The sequence below is a fragment of the Babylonia areolata genome, chromosome 35 (genome assembly GCF_041734735.1).
Source record: "Babylonia areolata isolate BAREFJ2019XMU chromosome 35, ASM4173473v1, whole genome shotgun sequence".
Taxonomy (NCBI): Eukaryota; Metazoa; Mollusca; class Gastropoda; order Neogastropoda; family Buccinidae; genus Babylonia; species Babylonia areolata.
The window spans coordinates 357376-381222 of NC_134910.1; the positions used below are offsets into that span (position 1 = coordinate 357376).

A 23847-nucleotide genomic window follows, 5' to 3' on the forward strand; every position below is an offset into this window, starting at 1 on the left:
CACAGAGAAATCTGTTGTGATAAAAAGAAATACAAATACAAATATGATTAAAAAAAAAAAAGAAGAAAGGCCAGATGGAGGAGGGAGGGATCTGAACTGACTGACCTCAAAGTGTGAGCGTGACTTGTTGGAGCGGTGCACCTTCTTCAGCACACTGATGGCCTGGTCATCCCTCCCCATCTGCCACACACACCTTGCAACATTGCACAACACATCTTTCATAAAAACAAAACAAAACAACCCCCTGCCTCTCTCTCTCTCTCTATATATATATATCTATGCCCTTGCCTGAAGAAGCTTTTATATAAACTATTTATCTGTTGTCAGAAAGGGAAATTTAAATTGCATAGAAACAACCTTAAAAAAACTCACCTTCAACTTAGTTCAAGACAGTACTACAAACTGCAGTCAGGAACACTCACAGCAAAAAACACAAAATACGGCTTGCATGCCATGATATACACCAAGACAGTACTACAAACTGCAGTCAGGAACACTCACAGCAAAAAACACAAAATACAGCTTGCATGCCATGATATACACCAAGACAGTACTACAAACTGCAGTCAGGAACACTCACAGCAAAAAACACAAAATACGGCTTGATTGCCATCATCTATCATTGTTGCTGACAACAAGACCTGGCATGCTGGGCAGTATGTCCTGAAAAAATGTCACCACTGACCCCCACAACCTCAAGTGAAGAGCAACAAGAAACCTGGTCAACTGTCTGTCAACACAGAACCTCCCAGCAAACAGCACACACAACTCACATGGGGGGGTCACATGAGTGAGGCGAGAAGAGAAGAGAGTTATGGGGCAAGGTGGAACAGCAAGTAGTCAGTGTTACTCTCCATTCAGACAAGGTGGAACAGCAAGTAGTCAGTGTTACTCTCCATTCAGACAAGGTGGAACAGCAAGTAGTCAGTGTTACTCTCCATTCAGACAAGGTGGAACAGGACGTAGTCAGTGTTACTCTCCATTCAGACAAGGTGGAACAGCAAGTAGTCAGTGTTACTCTCCATTCAGACAAGGTGGAACAGCAAGTAGTTAGTGTTACTCTCCATTCAGACAAGGTGGAACAGGACGTAGTCAGTGTTACTCTCCATTCAGACAAGGTGGAACAGCAAGTACAGTCAGTGTTACTCTCCATTCAGACAAGGTGGAACAGGACGTAGTCAGTGTTACTCTCCATTCAGACAAGGTGGAACAGGACGTAGTCAGTGTTACTCTGCATTCAGACAAGGTGGAACAGCAAGTAGTCAGTGTTACTCTCCATTCAGACAAGGTGGAACAGCAAGTACAGTCAGTGTTACTCTCCATTCAGACAAGGTGGAACAGGACGTAGTCAGTGTTACTCTGCATTCAGACAAGGTGGAACAGCAAGTACTGTCAGTGTTACTCTCTGTCTCACCATCACCACCACCACACCCATCACCATCATTACCACCACAACCCCCCCCCCCCCCCTCACCTTGAGGAGAAACTTGGGGCTCTCCGGCATGAGAACGAAGATGGCAGCGGAGGTGAGACTGGGCAGGGTGCAGAGCGCCACGAAGATTCTCCAGCTGTCGTAGGTGAAGTCTGAGGAGACGTAGCCTAGCGACTTGTGTGGGATCACCAGCCATGCCAACCCTGCACCCACACAGCACACAATACTGTATCATCTACCCAGCCACTACAACCCTGCACCACACACAGCACACAATACTGTATCATCTACCCAGTCACACCAACCCTGCACCACACACAGCACACAATACTGTATCATCTACCCAGCTACACCAACCCTGCATCCCACACACAGCACACAATACTGTATCATCTACCCAGCTGCACCAACCCTGCACCCCACACAGCACACAATACTGTATCATCTACCCAGCTGCACCAACCCTGCACCCCACACAGCACACAATACTGTATCATCTACCCAGTCACACCAACCCTGCACCCCACACAGCACACAATACTGTATCATCTACCCAGTCACACCAACCCTGCACCCCACACAGCACACAATACTGTATCATCTACCCAGCTACACCAACCCTGCACCACACACAGCACACAATACTGTATCATCTACCCAGTCACACCAACCCTGCACCACACAGCACACAATACTGTATCATCTACCCAGCTACACCAACCCTGCACCACACACAGCACACAATACTGTATCATCTACCCAGTCACACCAACCCTGCACCCCACACAGCACACAATACTGCATCATCTACCCAGTCACACCAACCCTGCACCACACAGCACACAATACTGTATCATCTACCCAGTCATCCCAACCCTGCACCCCACACAGCACACACAGTACAGAAAATTCACTTCCAGTTCTTTAACACAACTCACACACATCCCAATACACTGAAAGCCATATCACAGTACAGAAAATTCACTTCCAATTCTTTAACACCACTCACACACATCCCAATACACTGAAAGCCATATCACAGTACTGAAAATTCACTTCCAATTCTTTAACACCACTCACACACATCCCAATACACTGAAAGCCATATCACAGTACAGAAAATTCACTTCCAATTCTTTAACACCACTCACACACATCCCAATACACTGAAAGCCATATCACAGTACTGAAAATTCACTTCCAATTCTTTAACACCACTCACACACATCACAATACACTGAAAGCTCTATCACAGTACAGAAAATTCACTTCCAATTCTTTAATACCAATCAAACATCACAATGCATTCAAAATCTACAATCTAAAGAACAAAATTTCAAAACATTTACACCCTCCTCCCTGCCCAGTACACATCACCACACACAAACAGGTCATCTGAAAAGCGCTAAATAGATGTAGCACTGTTATCGTCATCATTCCTAACTCCCTCAACAAGAAGCGAGGGTGCTGTCCCCTGACCTGCTGCGACGATGTTTCCCGCCATCCAGAAGGTGGCCAGCACTGAAATCATGGACCCGCGCCGCACCCTGGACTGGAACTCCGTGAAGTAGGTGAAGATAACAGGTATGCTGCCACCCACCCTGAACACAGCATCGTCACCATCATCGTCATCATCATCATCATCACTGACATCATCATCATCGTCGTCATCATCATCATCGACATCATCATCTTCATCGTCATCATCATCATCATCAACTGACATCCTCATCCTCATGAAGGCTGTCACCTTACTGATGTAAGACAGAGCTTACAGGTCAGGATGTCAGTGAAGGGCTGTAAGACAGAGCTTACAGGTCAGGATGTCAGTGAAGGGCTGTCACCTTACTGAGGTAAGACAGCTTACAGGTCAGGATGTCAGTGAAGGGCTGTCACCTCACTGAGGTAAGACACAGCTTACAGATCAGGAGGTCATTTCACCAAGGTTTAGCAGTCATATAATGGTGTCATTTCACTTTGTGTGTGCATGTGTGCGTGCGTGTGTGTATGCATGCTTGTGTGTGTGTGTGTGTGTGTGTGTGTGTGTGTGTGTGTGTGTGTGTGTGAGAGAGAGAGAGAGAGAGAGAGAGAGAGAGAGAGAGATCGATCAAGTGAGGTGAACTAGTCATGATGACAGATTTTCATCACAATGTCTGTTTTGAGAAAACTGATTTATTTCAATATTTCCTCATTCATTGTCAAGGAAGGGTCTTTTTGTTTTTTGTTGTTGTTTTTGTACATGTAAAGCACTTTAAGCTCTACTTCAGGGGGGAAAAACCCATCACTGAATAGGTATTCATCATAGTGATCATTAATATTACTGTCTGATGATTCCTCAGCTCACCCGATGCCGCTGAAGAGGCGGAAGAGGAGGAAGAGCCAGAAGACCTGAGACACAGAGGACAGCAGTCCCCCCACTCCATTCACCGCCAGCGACCAAATCAGGATGGACCGACGACCCCAACGGTCCGCCAGTGACCCCCAGAAATACCCCCCGATCATCATACCTTGCAGACAGAAACACACAGTAACCCTGATCATCATACCTTGCAGACAGAAACACACAGTAACCCTGATCATCATACCTTACAGACAGAAACACAGTAACCCTGATCATCACACCTTACAGACAGAAACACAGTAACCCTGATCATCACACCTTACAGACAGAAACACACAGTAACCCTGATCATCACACCTTGCAGACAGAAACACACAGTAACCCTGATCATCACACCTTGCAGACAGAAACACAGTAACCCTGATCATCACACCTTGCAGACAGAAACACAGTAACCCTGATCATCATACCTTACAGACAGAAACACACAGTAACCCTGATCATCACACCTTGCAGACAGAAACACAGTAACCCTGATCATCACACCTTGCAGACAGAAACACAGTAACCCTGATCATCATACCTTACAGACAGAAACACAGTAACACTGATCATCACACCTTACAGACAGAAACACAGTAACCCTGATCATCACACCTTACAGACAGAAACACACAGTAACCCTGATCATCACACCTTACAGACAGAAACACACAGTAACCCTGATCATCACACCTTACAGACAGAAACACACAGTAACCCTGATCATCACACCTTGCAGACAGAAACACAGTAACCCTGATCATCACACCTTACAGACAGAAACACAGTAACCCTGATCATCACACCTTACAGACAGAAACACACAGTAACCCTGATCATCACACCTTACAGACAGAAACACAGTAACCCTGATCATCACACCTTGCAGACAGAAACACACAGTAACCCTGATCATCACACCTTACAGACAGAAACACAGTAACCCTGATCATCATACCTTACAGACAGAAACACACAGTAACCCTGATCATCATACCTTACAGACAGAAACACAGTAACCCTGATCATCACACCTTGCAGACAGAAACACACAGTAACCCTGATCATCACACCTTACAGACAGAAACACAGTAACCCTGATCATCATACCTTACAGACAGAAACACACAGTAACCCTGATCATCACACCTTACAGACAGAAACACAGTAACCCTGATCATCATACCTTACAGACAGAAACACACAGTAACCCTGATCATCATACCTTACAGACAGAAACACAGTAACCCTGATCATCACACCTTACAGACAGAAACACACAGTAACCCTGATCATCACACCTTGCAGACAGAAACACACAGTAACCCTGATCATCACACCTTGCAGACAGAAACACACAGTAACCCTGATCATCACACCTTACAGACAGAAACACAGTAACCCTGATCATCATACCTTACAGACAGAAACACACAGTAACCCTGATCATCACACCTTACAGACAGAAACACAGTAACCCTGATCATCACACCTTACAGACAGAAACACACAGTAACCCTGATCATCACACCTTACAGACAGAAACACAGTAACCCTGATCATCATACCTTACAGACAGAAACACACAGTAACCCTGATCATCACACCTTGCAGACAGAAACACAGTAACCCTGATCATCATACCTTACAGACAGAAACACACAGTAACCCTGATCATCACACCTTACAGACAGAAACACAGTAACCCTGATCATCACACCTTGCAGACAGAAACACACAGTAACCCTGATCATCACACTTTACAGACAGAAACACAGTAACCCTGATCATCATACCTTGCTGACAGAAACACACAGTAACCCTGATCATCACACCTTACAGACAGAAACACAGTAACCCTGATCATCATACCTTACAGACAGAAACACACAGTAACCCTGATCATCACACCTTGCAGACAGAAACACACAGTAACCCTGATCATCACACCTTACAGACAGAAACACAGTAACCCTGATCATCACACCTTGCAGACAGAAACACAGTAACCCTGATCATCACACCTTACAGACAGAAACACAGTAACCCTGATCATCACACCTTACAGACAGAAACACAGTAACCCTGATCATCATACCTTGCAGACAGAAACACAGTAACCCTGATCATCACACCTTACAGACAGAAACACACAGTAACCCTGATCATCACACCTTACAGACAGAAACACAGTAACACTGATCATCATACCTTACAGACAGAAACACACAGTAACCCTGATCATCACACCTTACAGACAGAAACACAGTAACCCTGATCATCACACCTTACAGACAGAAACACAGTAACCCTGATCATCACACCTTACAGACAGAAACACACAGTAACCCTGATCATCACACCTTACAGACAGAAACACAGTAACCCTGATCATCACACCTTACAGACAGAAACACACAGTAACCCTGATCATCATACCTTGCAGACAGAAACACAGTAACCCTGATCATCACACCTTGCAGACAGAAACACACAGTAACCCTGATCATCACACCTTACAGACAGAAACACAGTAACCCTGATCATCACACCTTGCAGACAGAAACACAGTAACCCTGATCATCACACCTTACAGACAGAAACACACAGTAACCCTGATCATCACACCTTGCAGACAGAAACACAGTAACCCTGATCATCACACCTTGCAGACAGAACACAGACCTGGCCTTGACAGAAGGCTGTTTCCCTAAACACAGACCTGGTCCTGACAGAAGACTATTTCCCTAAACACAGACCTGGTCCTGACAGAAGTCTGTTTCCCTAAACACAGACCTGGTCCTGACAGACTGTTTCCCTAAACACAGACCTGGTCCTGACAGACTGTTTCCCTAAACACAGACCTGGTCCTGACAGAAGGCTGTTTCCCTAAACACAGACCTGGTCCTGACAGAAGTCTGTTTCCCTAAACACAGACCTGGTCCTGACAGAAGGCTGTTTCCCTAAACACAGACCTGGTCCTGACAGAAGTCTGTTTCCCTAAACACAGACCTGGTCCTGACAGACTGTTTCCCTAAACACAGACCTGGTCCTGACAGAATGCTGTTTCCCTAAACACAGACCTGGTCCTGACAGAAGTCTGTTTCCCTAAACACAGACCTGGTCCTGACAGAAGTCTGCTTCCCTAAACACAGACCTGATCCTGACAGAAGTCTGTTTCCCTAAACACAGACCTGGTCCTGACAGACTGTTTCCCTAAACACAGACCTGGTCCTGACAGAAGTCTGTTTCCCTAAACACAGACAAACTCCAAAGGCATTCTTCCAGCGAAGCACTCTTCCCAAAGTCATACATAATCACTGCACAAAAATCACATCTGCTCATTTCAGCGTTGGCTTGAGAAAGCAGTCATCCTGGCCATACATTTTACACTGCAGTTAAAAATTCAGCAGCTGGAATTTCTCCTAAATATATTTATGATGAAAGTGGTCATTATCAGGACATAATTAATTCTTTGCACTCTTCACAAGTGACATCACATCTCACAATTTATTGAAAAGACCTTCTGTTTGGGCATTGCTATGTGTACGTGTGATTCAATTCAATATCTGGATTGCTTTTAACTAAGTATATTAGTATTGTGCACTGTGACATGAAATTTTATCCTTTAGATACAGTACTGTATGGCAAGTATTTGGGGTGCTATGTTGTGCATGATGTTTTTCTGTGTACGTATTACAAATGTTTGACATCTGTGCAGGGCCATGTATGGAAGGTGTTGTAGTGTTTAAATGCATGGTTTACACATTGATTTTCATAATATGCAGCATAACTGAGCATGTTTTATATGGAATGGCACTGTGTAAATTAAATCATCATCATTATTAGTATTATCATTATCATCATTTTCACTGTTATCATTAATATGACCCACTAAGCCGTCACTGCACTCACTGAACACTTATGAAAACAAAACAAAAAACACGAAAGACCTTGAGGGAGGAGGAAAAAAAAAAGACAGTGAGGGTCACATACCACTGAAGGTCACATACCACTGAAGGTCACACACCACTGAAGGTCACATACCACTAAAGGTCACACACCACTGAAGGTCACATACCACTAAAGGTCACACACCACTGAAGGTCACATACCACTAAAGGCCACACACCACTGAAGGTCACATACCCACAAACACAATAGCATTGAGCAATCCCTTGTCCTGCGAGGTAAGGTGTAGTTCGCAGGTTGCCGATGGCAACAGGAAGGACACGGACAGGATTTCCACAGCGTCACTGGACACAGCCCACCCACACAGCAGCAGCAACAACACGTGGAACTTGCCCACACCTGAGGGCAATGACACAGAATGGGTTAATGATGGCTGGTCAATCACCACTGTCTGAGCAATGACACAGAATGGGTTAATGATGGCTGGTCAATCACCACTGTCTGAGCAATGACACAGAATGGGTTAATGATGGCTGGTCAATCACCACTGAGCAATGACACAGAATGGGTTAATGATGGCTGGTCAATCACCACTGTCTGAGCAATGACACAGAATGGGTTAATGATGGCTGGTCAATCACCACTGTCTGAGCAATGACACAGAATGGGTTAATGATGGCTGGTCAATCACCACTGTCTGAGCAACGACACAAAAGGGGTTAATGATGGCTGGTCAATCACCACTGTCTGAGCAATGACACAGAATGGGTTAATGATGGCTGGTCAATCACCACTGTCTGAGCAATGACACACAAGGGGTTAATGATGGCTGGTCAATCACCACTGTCTGAGGGCAATGACACAGAATGGGTTAATGATGGCTGGTCAATCACCACTGTCTGAGCAATGACACACATGGGGTTAATGATGGCTGGTCAATCACCACTGTCTGAGCAATGACACACAAGGGGTTAATGATGGCTGGTCAATCACCACTGAGCAATGACACAGAATGGGTTAATGATGGCTGGTCAATCACCACTGTCTGAGCAATGACACACAAGGGGTTAATGATGGCTGGTCAATCACCACTGTCTGAGGGCAACGACACACATGGGGTTAATGATGGCTGGTCAATCACCACTGTCTGAGGGCAATGACACAGAATGGGTTAATGATGGCTGGTCAATCACCACTGTCTGAGGGCAACGACACACAAGGGGTTAATGATGGCTGGTCAATCACCACTGTCTGAGCAATGACACAGAATGGGTTAATGATGGCTGGTCAATCACCACTGTCTGAGGGCAATGACACAGAATGGGTTAATGATGGCTGGTCAATCACCACTGTCTGAGCAATGACACACAAGGGGTTAATGATGGCTGGTCAATCACCACTGTCTGAGGGCAACGACACACATGGGGTTAATGATGGCTGGTCAATCACCACTGTCTGAGGGCAACGACACAGAATGGGTTAATGATGGCTGGTCAATCACCACTGTCTGAGCAATGACACAGAATGGGTTAATGATGGCTGGTCAATCACCACTGTCTGAGCAATGACACAGAATGGGTTAATGATGGCTGGTCAATCACCACTGTCTGAGCAATGACACAGAATGGGTTAATGATGGCTGGTCAATCACCACTGTCTGAGCAATGACACACATGGGGTTAATGATGGCTGGTCAATCACCACTGTCTGAGGGCAATGACACAGAATGGGTTAATGATGGCTGGTCAATCACCACTGAGCAATGACACACAATGGGTTAATGATGGCTGGTCAATCACCACTGTCTGAGCAATGACACAGAATGGGTTAATGATGGCTGGTCAATCACCACTGTGACAATTAATCCCACCCTTTAAAAAAAAAAAATCAAAAATAAATATATTAAAAAATGGGAATCTAACCTGGTCTGGAGTAATGAAATCCCTTAGTTTTCTTTGGAATGAAATGGGTAAAAACCCTGGTAATATATATATATATATATTCAAATGGAAAACACAATAGTCCACTGAGTGGTGTGACGGCCCAGTGGTAAAACTGTCCGTCTTGGCAGCAAGAAAAGCTGAGGGCACGGGATCGAATCCCCAGTATTTTCTCCCCTGCCACTAGACCTTGAATGACAGTCTGAATGCTAGTCATTCACATGAGATGATTAACCAAGATCCTGTGTGTGGGAGGGCAAAATATGGTAGAAAAAGATAAATCCACTCTGACAGGAAAACGATACTGCACTGTAACCACACACTTTCCACAGAGAGAGCATCCAAAGTTTTACACTGACACACCTGCTGTGATAACAAGTAATTAATACAGCTTTATACAATGCAACACAACATGAAGCAATGGAGTACAATACAATGTGACAAGACAAAACAAAACAATGCAATGCAACACAATACAACCAATTACAATGCAATACAATATGACATAACAAAATACAATGTAATACAATGCAATACAAAACAATAGTCTTTTAAACTTCAAAGCAAATCTGAAAACTGATCTCTTCATAAAATGTCTGTGATAACTTACTAGTATCATTGTCTCAATTCATGGCAATGTGAGTGATTCGATAGAATGGGCATGGGAGGTGGGGGAGGGGGTCAGGTGTGTGTATATGCAGAATTAAAAAAAGAAAAAGAAAAAAAAGTAATAGGACTTGTAGTAGTTAAGAGCTATTAGATGTTGTTAGTTAGATTTTCAAACAATTGTGTGAATATCTTAATGTTCCAATCCAACTGGTTGTAATTAGTCTGTTTTAAACATAGGGGAGTAAATCCTGGATTGTTTTAATAGTTTTTAACTGGTTGCCCCTTTCTGTAATGGCCTCCCTTGTGATTTAGGAGTTGCATGTCTTGTGAACTTTGACACTGTGAGTTCTGTCTCAGTAATTTTGGTTACAACATGTCTGAATTTGAATTGAAATGTTTTATTTTACTATAAGGATGCTAACCTTACTAATGTAATTGATGTTTTTATGACTGAAATTGATGTTTTATGTCTGTAATTGATACTCCTATTCTTTGCTTGTTTTTAGAACTGGCTGTGTGTTTCACAGCTCAGCATCAATTTATACTGACTTCACATTTCGTGCGCAGATTGGACTATTCAGCCATCTGCGCATTCACAGATAGATTCATGAGCATCCTCCCCCCCACACCACCACCACCCTCCCCCCATCCCCCAGCTGGATGACAACGATGGTCATCATCGATCTCGATGGACACACCACCATCAATTTATACTGACTTCACCACCATATTACTCTATTCTTTGCTTGTTTTTAGAACTGGCTGTGTGTTTCACAGCTCAGCATCAATTTATACTGACTTCACCACCATATTACTCTATTCTCTGCTTGTTTTTAGAACTGGCTGTGTGTTTCACAGCTCAGCATCAATTTATACTGACTTCACCACCATATTACTCTATTCTCTGCTTGTTTTTAGAACTGGCTGTGTGTTTCACAGCTCAGCATCAATTTATACTGACTTCACCACCATATTACTCTATTCTCTGCTTGTTTTTTGAACTGGCTGTGTGTTTCACAGCTCAGTATCAATTTATACTGACTTCACCACCATATTACTCTATTCTCTGCTTGTTTTTAGAACTGGCTGTGTGTTTTTACGGCTCAGCATCAATTTATACTGACTTCACCACCATATTACTCTATTCTCTGCTTGTTTTTAGAACTGGCTGTGTGTTTCACAGCTCAGCATCAATTTATACTGACTTCACCACCATATTACTCTATTCTCTGCTTGTTTTTAGAACTGGCTGTGTGTTTTTACGGCTCAGCATCAATTTATACTGACTTCACCACCATATTACTCTATTCTCTGCTTGTTTTTAGAACTGGCTGTGTGTTTCACAGCTCAGCATCAATTTATACTGACTTCACCACCATATTACTCTATTCTCTGCTTGTTTTTAGAACTGGCTGTGTGTTGCACAGCTCAGCATCAATTTATACTGACTTCACCACCATATTACTCTATTCTCTGCTTGTTTTTAGAACTGGCTGTGTGTTGCACAGCTCAGCATCAATTTATACTGACTTCACCACCATATTACTCTATTCTCTGCTTGTTTTTAGAACTGGCTGTGTGTTTCACAGCTCAGCATCAATTTATACTGACTTCACCACCATATTACTCTATTCTCTGCTTGTTTTTAGAACTGGCTGTGTGTTTCACAGCTCAGCATCAATTTATACTGACTTCACCACCATATTACTCTATTCTCTGCTTGTTTTTAGAACTGGCTGTGTGTTTCACAGCTCAGCATCAATTTATACTGACTTCACCACCATATTACTCTATTCTCTGCTTGTTTTTAGAACTGGCTGTGTGTTTCACAGCTCAGCATCAATTTATACTGACTTCACCACCATATTACTCTATTCTCTGCTTGTTTTTAGAACTGGCTGTGTGTTTCACAGCTCAGCATCAATTTATACTGACTTCACCACCATATTACTCTATTCTCTGCTTGTTTTTAGAACTGGCTGTGTGTTTCACAGCTCAGCATCAATTTATACTGACTTCACCACCATATTACTCTATTCTCTGCTTGTTTTTAGAACTGGCTGTGTGTTTCACAGCTCAGCATCAATTTATACTGACTTCACCACCATATTACTCTATTCTCTGCTTGTTTTTAGAACTGGCTGTGTGTTTCACAGCTCAGTATCAATTTATACTGACTTCACCACCATATTACTCTATTCTCTGCTTGTTTTTAGAACTGGCTGTGTGTTTCACAGCTCAGCATCAATTTATATTGACTTCACCACCATATTACTCTATTCTTTGCTTGTTTTTAGAACTGGCTGTGTGTTTCACAGCTCAGCATCAATTTATACTGACTTCACCACCATATTACTCTATTCTCTGCTTGTTTTTAGAACTGGCTGTGTGTTTCACAGCTCAGCATCAATTTATACTGACTTCACCACCATATTACTCTATTCTTTGCTTGTTTTTAGAACTGGCTGTGTGTTTCACAGCTCAGCATCAATTTATACTGACTTCACCACCATCTTTGTTTGATGCCTTGTGCAATGATGTATACAGAAAAGGGTGCATAGGTGCGTGCATGCGGGCTGGAAGCGCGAGCACATGTCTCAGTGTGTGTGTGTGTGTGTGTGTGTGTGTGTGTGTGTGTGTTTTATTGGTGAAAAATCCCCGCTCTTTTTTTTTCATTTTATTTTTTTATAGTGTGTGTGTGTGTGTGTGTGTGTGTATGTGTGTGTGTGTGTGTGTGTGTGAGAATTGTTTCACTATGACTTTGCTGACTGCAATTTTGTTAAATGTTGTGTGCCAATTTTTACTGTTTTGCTTGTAATCTGTATCACAGACTTCTCCACACTTAATTTTTCTTATGAGATAATAAAGTTGTTCTGATTCTGATTCTCTGGTGAAGTGACCACTTTTATCTTTGCACTTCTGGAGACCGGACCAGTGGACGTTTTCCCAGAGTTACAACCCCTGTCCCAGTTTGCCAGAGTGACCCCCCTTTAAGTGTGAAGTAATCATCAACAAGACGAAAGTGTTCACCAGAAGAAAAAAGAGTGATAAGGCATGTTATTTTGTGAATGTTGTTAGGTTGAAAGGAAACTTTATTGCTTTTAATGAATTGTTCAGTTATCCAGTTCATTGTTCATATTTGGGGCACACTGTACTTTTGATTTTTTTTTTTTTTTTTTCTTTTCATTTTCACTAAAAATAGATTTGAAACTGAAATCAGTTTGAATTTATTATTATCATTATTATCATCATTATCATTATGAGCATTTACGCCTAATTTTGAGAATAAGCCCTAGGCATTTACAAACAGAACATATATGTAGATTTATATCAAAAAGAAAATTGAACACAAGATATCATACATCACCAAAAATTATTCATCCCCCCACACCCACAATACACACAAGCACATGCGCACGCACACACACAAGTCATAGCACACAATCATAAATAGTACACAATCAAAAATACAACCAACAAATTCTGAAACTATCAAAACTCACTCACTCACTCACTAATAGTCATTTTAGTTCATACTGGAAAGGGATGAGCTGTTGAGAATTATTCAGGGGGGGAAAAGGTGGGTCTTCAGACTGGATTTGAAAGATTGCAGCGAAGATGAGTGACGGAGAGGCTGAGGAAGTTGATTCCAAAGAAAGGGGGCTTGGTATGAAAAACTGCGTTGGCCATACGTTTTGGTTCAAACAGGGAGGATCTGAAGTATACAGGTGACAGAAGAAGAGTGGAGTTGGCGTAAGGGAATGTAAGGATGAATGAGATAGAAAGATACTGTGGACTAGAGGCCTCAATGGACTTAAACAAAGAGAGACGACTTTGTAAATAATTCTTTCTTGTACTGGGAGCCAGTGTAACGCACGAAGGAGAGGACAGGAGCGACGTGATCAAATTTAGACAAGATGAGCAGCGTGGTTCTGGACTTTCTGAAGCCTAGCAATGGGGTGGCCGGAAGAACCAACACATAGGGAGTTACAATAATCCAGGCAGGACAGCACAAAGACACAAAGGACAGTTTGGGCTGCATCTTCAGGCAGGAGATGATGAATGGATGCAATTCTGTGAATTTCAAAGTAACACAGTTTGCATATATTTGCAACATGCTGCTGATAGGAAAGAGACTGGTCGAGTATGACACCAATAACTGTCATGGAGCCAGATTGTGAATTGTGCAATAGATATTTATTGGTCATAACTGTCATGGAGCCAGATTGTGAATTGTGCAATAGATATTTATTGGTCATAACTGTCATGGAGTTCGATGAATTGTGCAATAGATATTTTGTTGGTCATAACTGTCATGGAGCCAGATTGTGAATTGTGCAATAGATATTTATTGGTTATAACTGTCATGTAGCCAGATTGTGAATTGCGCAATAGATATTTATTGGTCATAACTGTCATGGAGCCAGATTGTGAATTGTGCAATAGATATTTATTGGTTATACCTGTCATGGAGCCAGATGAACTGTGCAATAGATATTCATTGGTCATAACTGTCATGGAGCCAGACTGTGATTGTGCAATAGATATTTATTGGTCATAACTGTCAATGAGTTAGATGAATTGTGCAATAGATATTTATTGTTCATAACTGTCGTAGAGCCAGGTAGTGAATTGTGCAATAGATATTTATTGGTCATAACTGTCAATGAGTTAGATGAATTGTGCAATAGATATTTATTGTTCATAACTGTCGTAGAGCCAGATAGTGAATTGTGCAATAGATATTTATTGGTCATAACTGTCATGGAGCCAGATGAATTGTGCAATAGATATTTATTGGTCATAACTGTCATGGAGCCAGATTGTGAATTGTGCAATAGATATTTATTGGTCATAACTGTCATGGAGCCAGATGAATTGTGCAATAGATATTTATTGTTCATAACTGTCGTAGAGCCAGATGAATTGTGCAATAGATATTTATTGGTTATAACTGTCATGGAGCCAGATAGTGAATTGTGCAATAGATATTTATTGGTCATAACTGTCATGGAGCCAGATTGTGAATTGTGGAATAGATATTTATTGTTCATAACTGTCGTAGAGCCAGATTGTGAATTGTGCAATAGATATTTATTGGTCATAACTGTCATGGAGCCAGATGAATTGTGCAATAGATATTTATTGGTCATAACTGTCATGGAGTTAGATGAATTGTGCAATATTTATTGGTCATAACTGTCATGGAGCCAGATGAATTGTGCAATACATATTTATTGGTCATAACTGTCATGGAGCCAGATGAATTGTGCAATACATATTTATTGGTCATAACTGTCATGGAGCCAGATAGTGAATTGTGCAATAGATATTTATTGGTCGTAACTGTTTGATTGTAGTATTTTGTTTCCAATCAGGAGTTGGGAGTTTCCTGAAGACTAGCAGAAAGGAATGAACACCTGCCCTTTCACCCCCCCTCTCCCCGCCTCCTGACATGTCTGCCTCTTGCTGATTAAACCCAATGTTAACTTCCAGCTCTCATCTTGCATACACACATGGCCTTGCATATTTCACACAATATTCCAACCCCTCTGTTCAGCTGAAAGTGAAGATCTGCCATGACCATGAAGTTGAGTGTTGGTCATGCTGACTGCCTGGTTGTGGTGTCTAAATCTCATCTGTCATCTGACACGGCCACCATCATGAACTCTTCTGTCAATACAACCTTGCCCTTTGTTGCTAATTAATTCATACTTCACTGACATATGCTTTGTTTGGGACCTACATCCAAATTTTTCTGGTTGTTTCATTTTGCAGACAGCAGTAAAACCAGAAGTTACCGACTTTGATAACTGATCAGCCTTTACCTGCACCAGTGACATCAGTCCTAGATGATAACTGATCACCCTTTACCTGCACCAGTGACATCAGTCCTAGATGATAACTGATCAGCCTTTACCTGCACCAGTGACATCAGTCCTAGATGATAACTGATCAGCCTTTACCTGCACCAGTGACATCAGTCCTAGATGATAACTGATCACCCTTTACCTGCACCAGTGACATCAGTCCTAGATGATAACTAATCAGCCTTTACCTGCACCAGTGACATCAGTCCTAGATGATAACTGATCACCCTTTACCTGCACCAGTGACATCAGTCCTAGATGATAACTGATCAGCCTTTACCTGCACCAGTGACATCAGTCCTAGATGATAACTGATCACCCTTTACCTGCACCAGTGACATCAGTCCTAGATGATAACTGATCACCCTTTACCTGCACCAGTGACATCAGTCCTAGATGATAACTGATCACCCTTTACCTGCACCAGTGACATCAGTCCTAGATGATAACTGATCAGCCTTTACCTGCACCAGTGACATCAGTCCTAGATGATAACTGATCACCCTTTACCTGCACCAGTGACATCAGTCCTAGATGATAACTGATCAGCCTTTACCTGCACCAGTGACATCAGTCCTAGATGATAACTGATCAGCCTTTACCTGCACCAGTGACATCAGTCCTAGACTCTTTCTCTGACTCAGAAATGTTTGTCATCATTAAAAGAAATGCTTGTCATCATCTAAAGAAATGTTTGTCATCATCAAAATCATCATCAAAAGAAATGTTTGTCATCATCAAAAGAAATGTTTGTCATCATCAAAATGTTTGTCATTATTAACAGAGAAATGTTTGCCATCATTAACAGAAATGTTTGTCATCATTAACACAAACAGAGAAATTTTGTCATCATTAATAGAAATGTTTGTCATCATTAACAGAGAAATGTTTTTCATCATTAACACTAACAGAGAAATATTGTCATCATTAACAGAAATGTTTGTCATCATGAACACTAACAGAGAAATTTTGTCATCATTAATAGAAATGTTTGTCATGAACACTAACAGAGAAATTTTGTCATCATTAATAGAAATGTTTGTCATCATTAACAGAAATGTTTGTCATCATTAACATTAACAGAGAAATTTTTTCATCATCAATAGAAATGTTTGTCATCATTAACAGAGAAATGTTTGCCATCATTAACAGAAATGTTTGTCATTAACACTAACAGAGAAATTTTGTCATCATTAATAGAAATGTTTGTCATTAACACTAACAGAGAAATTTTGTCATCATTAAACACTAACAGAGAAATTTTGTCATCATTAATAGAAATGTTTGTCATCATTAACACTAACAGAGAAATTTTGTCATCATTAATAGAAATGTTTGTCATCATTAACACTAACAGAGAAATTTTGTCATCATTAATAGAAATGTTTGTCATCATTAAAACTAACAGAGAAATTTTGTCATCATTAATAGAAATGTTTGTCATCATTAACACTAACAGAGAAATTTTGTCATCATTAATAGAAATGTTTGTCATCATTAACACTCAACAGAGAAATTTTGTCATCATTAATAGAAATGTTTGTCATCATTAACACAAACAGAGAAATTTTGTCATCATTAATAGAAATGTTTGTCATCATTAACACTAACAGAGAAATTTTGTCATCATTAAAAGAAATGTTTGTCATCATCAAAAGAAATGTTTGTCATCATTTAACAGAAATGTTTGTTTGTTATCATTAAAGAAATACATGCTTGTTAACATTAATAGTACATCTGTTTGCTTCAGTTGGATCTGTTTGGAATGGCACACACACACACACACACACACACACAGATACACACACACACACACACACACACACACACAACAATCAGTTTAATGTCCTCATACACACAAGGAAAACCAAATAACGTAATATGATTTATCAACATGTTCACATCTCCATTCAGACAACCATATCAGTTTTGGGGTGGTGATGGGAGGGGGGTGGGGGTGGGGTGTTATGTGTACAATCACAATGTTTTGGTTTCTATAATTTACCATGTCCAATCTGAATCAACACAACTTTTTAAAGTTGTAACTGATGTGTGTTGACCACAGAACTTTAGTCAGTTTAGATGCTAAACAGTGTGATAGTGACAGTCATGGTGTTATCTTTATGACAGTGTGTGTCATGGTGTTATCTTTATGATAGTGTGTGTCATGGTGTTATCCTTATGACAGTGTGTGTCATGGTGTTATCTTTATGACAGTGTGTCATGGTGTTGATGACAGTGTGTCATGGTGTTATCTTTATGACAGTGTGTGTCATGGTGTTATCTTTATGACAGTGTGTGTCATGGTGTTGATGACAATGTGTGTCATGGTGTTATCTTTATGGCAGTGTGTGTGTGTGTGTGTCATGGTGTTGATATTTATGACAGTGTCATGGTGTTATCTTTATGACAGTGTGTGTCATGGTGTTATCTTTATGATAGTGTGTGTCATGGTGTTATCTTTATGACAGTGTGTCATGGTGTTATCTTTATGACAGTGTGTCATGGTGTTGATCTTTATGACAGTGTGTCATAGTGTTGATGACAATGTGTGTCACGGTGTTATCTTTATGACAGTGTGTGTGTGTGTGTGTGTGTGTGTGTGTGTGTGTGTGTGATGGTGTTGATATTTATGACAGTGTCATGGTGTTATCTTTATGACAGTGTGTGTCATGGTGTTGATTATTATGACAATGTGTGTCATGGTGTTGATGACAGTGTGTCATGGTGTTATCTTTATGACAGTGTGTGTCATGGTGTTATCTTTATGACAGTGTGTGTCATGGTGTTGATGACAGTGTGTCATGGTGTTATCTTTATGACAGTGTGTGTCATGGTGTTGATCTTTATGACAGTGTGTGTTATACTCACCAACAGCTGTGAGACTTTCTTCATATGTAAACACTCCTCCTCGTCCACAATCCTGATCTGAATGAAAGAGACAGACTTGTTAATCGCTGCTGAACAAACACATGTTTATTTACAGTATACAGATTCAGTACACAATGTGCATAATCCCGATCTGAATAAAAAGAAAAACTGATACAGTTTGTTAACCACTGGAAAAGAAATACATAAACATGAATTCAATATATGCATATATGTATGTATGTATGTATATATATATGTATATATTATAATCTCTCTGTCTCTGATTACAGATAGATAGATAGATACATAGATATATAATGATATATATATATATGTGTTTCTTTACAGTAGTTGGTGGTTGGTAGTGGGCTCTGCCAAACTCTTCCTTTCCTTTTGAGTGTTTTATTTTGTAAAAAAATGTTGATTTTACAAGACTGTCTCTCACTCTGTCTCTCTCTACATACGTCTGCCTCACGTTCACCCCATCTCTCTTGTTTCTTTTTCTCTGACACTCTGCATGTGAGGAATCATGATTGTACCTTACTCTGTTACTGTACACATACATGTTGCATAATTTGTGTTTATTGTAAAAAGGATAAGCACACACACACACACACACACACAAACACACAGCAAATTATTTTGTATAAATTCTAAATGAATGTATACAAAATCAAAATAAACAGTTTTCAAATAACACTCACCCACCCTCCCACCCCACCCCACCCCTCTTGAAAACAAAATCATCATGCAGTTGACAGCCTAGCTACCCTCCCACCCCACCCCCCTTGAAAACAAAATCATCATGCAGTTGACAGCCTGGCTACCCCCCCCTCACCCCCCCCCCCCTTGAAAACAAAATCATCATGCAGTTGACAGCCTGGCTAGCCCCCCCCCCCCCCCCCTTGAAAACAAAATCATCATGCAGTTGACAGCCTAGCTACATTTTGCTGCATCAGCTTCAACTGTTGTGTGTGTGTGTGTGTGTGTGTGTGTGTGTGCGTGCGTGCATGTGTATGTATGAGAGTGCTTGTGTGCGGGTTGAGGGAACATGTGTAACCTGTTTTTTGTTTTGTTTGTGTGTGTGTGTGTGTGTGTGTGTGTGTGATTTGTACATGTTTGAGTGGCTGATTACAAAATGTCATTTTAATACCCTTTGCGCATTAAGCCAATAAAGCGCCTTGAAGCATTGAAATCTAAAGCATGCATTGCATCAAGTATATTAAATCTAATGTAGATTTATCCTCCACAACTGAATTAAAAGTGAAACTCATCTTAGAGCGTTTCCATAAGGCTTCATCAGACTTATACTGGTTTTACTTTTAGAGGAATCATATATCACTTTTAGAGGAATCATATAACGTGCTGCAACTAACTTATCAGAGTGAAGTGCTACCATGTTTTTAGAACCAGTCAAAACATATAATACGAAAACTACCCTGATTGGGAAAAACATCACCATTCTATCAACTGGCACAACGGGATCCATACACACACTACCCTGATTGGGACAAACATCACCATTCTATCAACTGGCACAACGGGATCCATACACACACTACCCTGATTGGGACAAACATCACCATTCTATCAACTGACACAACGGGGTCCATACACACATTACCCTGATTGGGAAAAACATCACCATTCTATCAACTGGCACAACGGGGATCCATACACACACTACCCTGATTGGGACAAACATCACCATAACGGGGATCCATACACACACTACCCTGATTGGGACAAACATCACCATAACGGGGATCCATACACACACTACCCTGATTGGGACAAACATCACCATTCTATCAACTGACACAACGGGATCCATACACACACTACCCTGATTGGGACAAACATCACCATTCTATCAACTGGCACAACGGGATCCATACACACACTACCCTGATTGGGAAAAAACATCACCATTCTATCAACTGGCACTTTTACTGGTTTTACTTTTAGAGGAATCATATACACTTACAAATGTCTGTACATATTTTGTGACATCTTGGAATCTTACAGAATAGTCTTAAGTTGTAACAGATCATGCACTGCAGTGAAGTATATATCATCCTGGTTGGCCTGACAAGGACAGGTGCAGTCAAGGTAATCAGCCACTCAAACATCTACAAATCGCACACTCTCTCTCTCTCTCTCTCACCTTATACATATTATTAGTAGTGGTAGTATAATTTTTTTATGTATTTATCTATTATCTATTCACCCCTTTTTTTTTCTCAGGGCCTGACTAACCGCGTTGGGTTATGCTGCTGGTCAGGCATCTGCTTGGCAGATGTGGTGTAGCGTATATGGATTTGTCTGAACGCAGTGACGCCTCCTTGAGCTACTGATACTGATACTGTAGTGCATGATCTGTTACAACTTAAGACTATTCTGTAAGATTCCAAGATGTCACAAAATATGTACAGACATTTGTAAGTGTATATGTGTACATGTATTCTATACACCCACACTCACACACAGTATGTACAATGAAGACACCAAATTAATATCTTGAGACACGTACACACCTAGTTATGATATGTGTAAAATATGCATACCAGTGTTACTATTATCTTCCTCTTTTTTGTTGGTGTGCTGTGACTCCCATGTTCACTCATATGTACTCATCAGTGAGCTTTACTTTGATGTGCATGTCACTGTTTTTACCACCTGCCATGTTCACTCATATGTACTCATCAGTGAGCTTTACTTTGATGTGCATGTCACTGTTTTTACCACCTGCCATGTTCACTCATATGTACTCATCAGTGAGCTTTACTTTGATGTGCATGTCACTGTTTTTACCACCTGCCATGTAATGTATGCAGTCATACTCTGTTTTTACCACCTGCCATGTATGCAGTCATACTGTTTTTACCACATGCCATGTAATGTATGCAGTCATACTCTGCTTTTGGGGGTGAGGGGGTGCATGCCAGGTATGTTCTTGTTTCCATTACCCAGAGAACGCTAAAATGGATTACGGGATCTTAACATGCATATTTATTCTCCTGCATGCTTACACATGAAGGGGGTTCAGGCACTAGCAGATCTGCACATCTGTCCTGGGAGACTGGAAAAATCTCCACCCTTTACCCAACCAGTGCTGTCAGCTGTGACCGTGATTCGAACCTGGGACCCTGAGATTTCAACTGAAAGTCTGACACTTTAACCATTTGGCTGTTGTACCTGTCATACCAGTATTATAGTGTATACACACAACCCCTTACTATATAGATCTGCAATACTTAACTGCAAAACATATCCTAGATGTCAATCCGAATGTCTTGGGTTTACATCTTGGCAGCAACTGATGGGTATCTGTGGGCTCGCACACTGACAAGCAAACAGAATGATCACTAACTCCCTTAAATCTTGTAAAACTTTGTTGTGCTCAAAGGGCTGTACATATTGTAAGATTGACACACTGGACTTGTACACTGTTTCATTTAAATCAAACTTGTAACACTTGACTTTGGGAGGTGAAAGAAACATGTGACAGGAGAAATTTGCAGTTTAAGCTCTCTCAATACAGTTGTGTTAGCTTTGTGTCATGATTTATACTGCATTGTCACTGTTTATTTAAACTTATGAATTATAATACGTGAACAAATCCTAAATATCCGCCTCCTTTATTTTCATCTGTATTTGGCAATTTTCTCACATGCTGTCAAACTCAGTCAATGCTAAATACCTCTACTAGGACTTGCAGAAGTCCTGATCTTGATTTCTGGCAAAAGCTTGGTCTCTTCGTTATCCAACAAGCCATCTTCCAAGTCAGGCTCAAAGTCTTGACAGTATTCCTCTTGTGTACGTTGTGATCTGTCCGCCCAAGTTTCGTCCATTTTGTTCGACACGAGACGTGTGCATGTAAAGGAGCCTTGGTAGTTTAACGGGCTGGCGAGGCGTTCAGCTTTCCCTAAATTTGTGGCGTGTTGGTCTTCAGCATACGGTTGTCAATGCTGACCAGAAGAAAGTGTTAAGTCATTAGTCATGTGATCTTTATTGACATCGCCATTTTTGTCTGTGTATTTTACTTCCGGTTAAGAGGTCAACTGTGAAATACTGATCTTGTGTGTGTGTGTGTGTGTGTGTGTGTGTGTGTGTGTGTCAGTGCGTGTGTGCGCGCGTGTTCGTGTTTCGACGTGTGTGTTGGTATTAACGTCCGTTCACTAAAGTGATTTTAGACTGGGGCTGAGGGGTGGGGGGGCGGGGGATGCTGAGGGAGGGTGTTATGTGAACGGGAACGTGCACGAACTGTGTACAATTACAAGTGTGACATTAAATAGAATTTAGAATTGAGAAGGACATTTGGGAGATGAAAAAAAAAGAAGAAAAAAAAAAGAAATCAAATTTTTAATAATTAACAATAGAATCAACTAACCTGTAAAAACAGGTATGGGTCAAATGTCAGAATACTTTAGGTAATTAGCTAGTGGGCATTTAGATAAACTAACAACAAAATCGTAAGTTAACGATAGTTAATTTTTGTACCCGATTTTTGGAAAGTATATGGGAATGAACTCTTTTAACTCAATGCAATAAAGAATATGCGAATATCAAGTTCAGTTGTTATTTTCTTTCCACAAATAGGCACACAATATTCTTCAGTGGTAAATTTTGTTTTGCAGGCGTCAATTATCCATCTACGCATAAGAGTGTATTTTTTCAGTTCTGACACTGAAATGATATATTGTTTATTACTGATGTTAATGTCAAGCTTTGTGTAATTACTATTTTCATATTCTTTAAAGTTATGTTGAAATACACCCCAAGCAAAGTGGTCAACAAGAATGTATCATTCTTCTCAGTAAAGACAGA

General features: G+C 41.0%; 1 protein-coding gene across 1 annotated transcript in view; it reads right to left on the reverse strand.

The window, feature by feature from the left end:
• Positions 1-23048, reverse strand: part of LOC143277905 (synaptic vesicle glycoprotein 2B-like) — a 40347-nt gene extending 17299 nt beyond the window's left edge. Inside the window, exons 1-7 of the mRNA XM_076582873.1 lie at positions 22721-23048; positions 19018-19074; positions 7965-8126; positions 3777-3939; positions 2912-3033; positions 1475-1635; positions 106-180 (exon numbers count right to left, since the gene is read on the reverse strand). Coding sequence (XP_076438988.1) covers positions 106-180; positions 1475-1635; positions 2912-3033; positions 3777-3939; positions 7965-8126; positions 19018-19074; positions 22721-22871 — 891 coding nt within the window. The 5' untranslated portion in view covers positions 22872-23048. The remainder of the gene's footprint in view (positions 1-105; positions 181-1474; positions 1636-2911; positions 3034-3776; positions 3940-7964; positions 8127-19017; positions 19075-22720) is intronic.
• Positions 23049-23847: the final 799 nt, after the last annotated feature.